General features: G+C 39.0%; 1 protein-coding gene across 1 annotated transcript; it reads right to left on the reverse strand.

Moving 5' to 3' along the window:
* Positions 1–1071: 1071 nt before the first annotated feature.
* Positions 1072–2053, reverse strand: LOC102545084 (olfactory receptor 5AP2). Its single transcript, XM_006214046.3, has one exon. It carries the CDS (start codon positions 2034–2036, stop codon positions 1083–1085), a length of 954 nt encoding a protein of 317 aa, XP_006214108.3. The 5' UTR covers positions 2037–2053; the 3' UTR covers positions 1072–1082.
* Between the last annotated feature and the right edge of the window lie 558 nt (positions 2054–2611).

Below are 2611 nucleotides of genomic sequence, written 5' to 3' on the forward strand. Positions count from 1 at the left end.
AAATCATTATTTAGTCCTTCTTCAACATGCCATACTATCAAAGAAGTCTTTTTTTTCCCCCATTGATCTAAGATTGATGGCCCCAGCCCTACTGTAATAAGCTATAGATAGATAACTTAATTTGATAAATGTTTATTGAAAACTATATGAATTTGACAAGGCTAAAGGTAAAATTTTAAAGTACTTTAACTCTGAGATTACTACCCTCAAAATATTCCAATTTACAAAGTCAGTAAAATATTCCCCTGCTATTGGTGTGGTATTCATGTTACTATAACACCCAATAAGACTGTTTCTTGTGTATTATTTGGTACTCCTGACATCCATGTGAGAGGAACAGTGTCACTATTTACACTGGATACTGTGATACATCATCCAGATGTGCCTTTCAGGGTTGAAGTATTTATTTCCCCAGCTTCTCAGGTGTATTGGCAACTGATATCTCACAGCTGAGTTCCACTCTTAATAATCTTTGCTGCATGGAATTGTCATGTCCAAGACTATACCCCCTTCCAGTGGGGGACCCATATCCAAAACTGGTCATTGTGGCATTACAAATACCTGGCCCTTTTTTCACAATTTGGAATATATCTAGAGGATCTTCTCAACTGCAGGGTTCTATGTGGAACTAGTTAGGTCCTCTGTTGTGACTTCATCACAATTCAACTTCTACCCAACCCTGGTTCTCCTACTCCCTTACACATACTGTTTCTGGGAATGCTCTCCAATCAACTTCCTGCATGCAAGTATCTGTCTCCCAGTCTGTTTGCCCAGGTGCCAATCAAAGACACCAATATCTGTAAATAATAAAACTGAGTGAAAAAGCTAAATATTGACATTGAGATTTAGACCCAGGCCAGCCAATTCCAAGTATTGATACTTCACCAGACACCGCCTTCCCCCAGTATGTTGATTCATCCTGCATGCCCATGAATACACATTTAAGACACTAAGAGATTAAGAAGTATACCTCATTTTAAACAATCTACCTTAACACAGAAAAACAGATGAAGCAACCTGACAATACAATTAATATGAAAACCTATTTTCTTCTCCGTAACAGGGTGATGTGTAATATGGCTTTACAGTATCTGTTTCTGTAAGATCTTCTGTAGGGCCCCTTTCACATCCTTATTTTTTAAACTGTAGATTAGAGGATTTAGCATAGGGATCACTACTGTATAAAAGACAGAGACAATCTTGTCCTGCTCCATTGAGTAGCTAGAAGTAGGGCGCAAGTACATGAAGAGAATTGTCCCAAAGAATATGGTGACAGCCATGAGGTGAGAGGCGCAGGTGGAGAAGGCTTTGTGCCTCCCCTCTAATGAGGGCATCCTCAAGATGGCAATGAGGATACACAGGTAGGAAACAAGGACAATCGTAACACAGCTGATGACAATAAAACTGGAGAAAGCCATGGTCACAATGCCATTGATGTGGGTGTCAGAGCAAGAGAGTTTGAGCAGGGGTGGAGAGTCACAGTAGAAATGGTTGATCTTATTAGAGCCACAAAAAGACAATCTAAAATTTATTCCTGTGTGTATGGCTGCATTCCCAAAGCCCGCTAGGAATGAGGTAGCCACTAGCAAGGAGCAAATTCTCCCAGACATGAGAACTGGATACAGCAGAGGGTTCCAAATGGCTGCATAGCGATCATATGCCATCATGGCTAACAGGAAGCATTCAGTCCCCAAGAAGGAGCCAAAGAAGTAAAACTGGGCAGCACATCCATTAAAAGAAATGGCCTTATTTTCAGCCACAAGGTTTACCAGCATCTTAGGAGTGACAGAAGAAGAGGAAGAGGCATCAACAAAGGAGAGGCTGCTGAGAAAGAAGTACATGGGGGTGTGGAGACAGGGAACAATCTTAATTAGCACAATCATCCCCAAATTACCCACCATGGTTGCCGTATAGATGAACAGAAACAATCCAAAGAGGACAACTTGTAGATCTGGATTGTCTGAGAGTCCTAAGAGGATAAATTCTGTCACTTCTGTTTGATTCTCACCTTGGACCTCTTTCATATATCTGATCATCTGAGCTGCAGTAAGAGAGAAGACGGAACATGCCATTTGGTCAGATGGATACATGACAGAGCTATAAACATCATTTCACTGGTATGTACACATGCAAATTCTAACAGAAGAGAGCAAAGTGAAAAAGTTATTAAGAAGTGTGTTGGACTTGATGCCAAGTCAAAAGACATGAAAAGACAGTTGAGTTTTAGGTGTGCTGCACACTAAGAAATGACCTTGACACGAGTGACTTAATACCCATTAACTAAGATCACTTCTGGCATTAACTGTTTATTGGGTAATTCCAGAAACTTATGCTTAAGATGCATCATTATTTGTGATAAATAAATTAAGTGATATATTAATATACCACTTAGACACAACTTCTAGAGAAAAAAGGTCAAAATGAATTCAGACCACTGACTATTCCTCCACAGTACTAATGGAATGTATAAAAAATATTGAAAGTTAATAAAATTAATAAACATCACTAAACAATAATAAGTCACTAAATTAAATAATAATAATAATAAAGAAGTTTGAATTTCCTGGGGCTGGGAGAAATTTTAAAAACTGAAGGTCAAGCCAAGAGACAG

The sequence above is a fragment of the Vicugna pacos genome, chromosome 10, assembly GCF_048564905.1.
Source record: "Vicugna pacos chromosome 10, VicPac4, whole genome shotgun sequence".
Classification (NCBI taxonomy): domain Eukaryota; kingdom Metazoa; phylum Chordata; class Mammalia; order Artiodactyla; family Camelidae; genus Vicugna; species Vicugna pacos.

Excerpts from the sequence above, each read along its gene's own strand:
- LOC102545084 (XM_006214046.3), bottom strand. The coding sequence starts at position 2,036 with ATGATCAGATATATGAAAGAGGTCCAAGGTGAGAATCAAACAGAAGTG.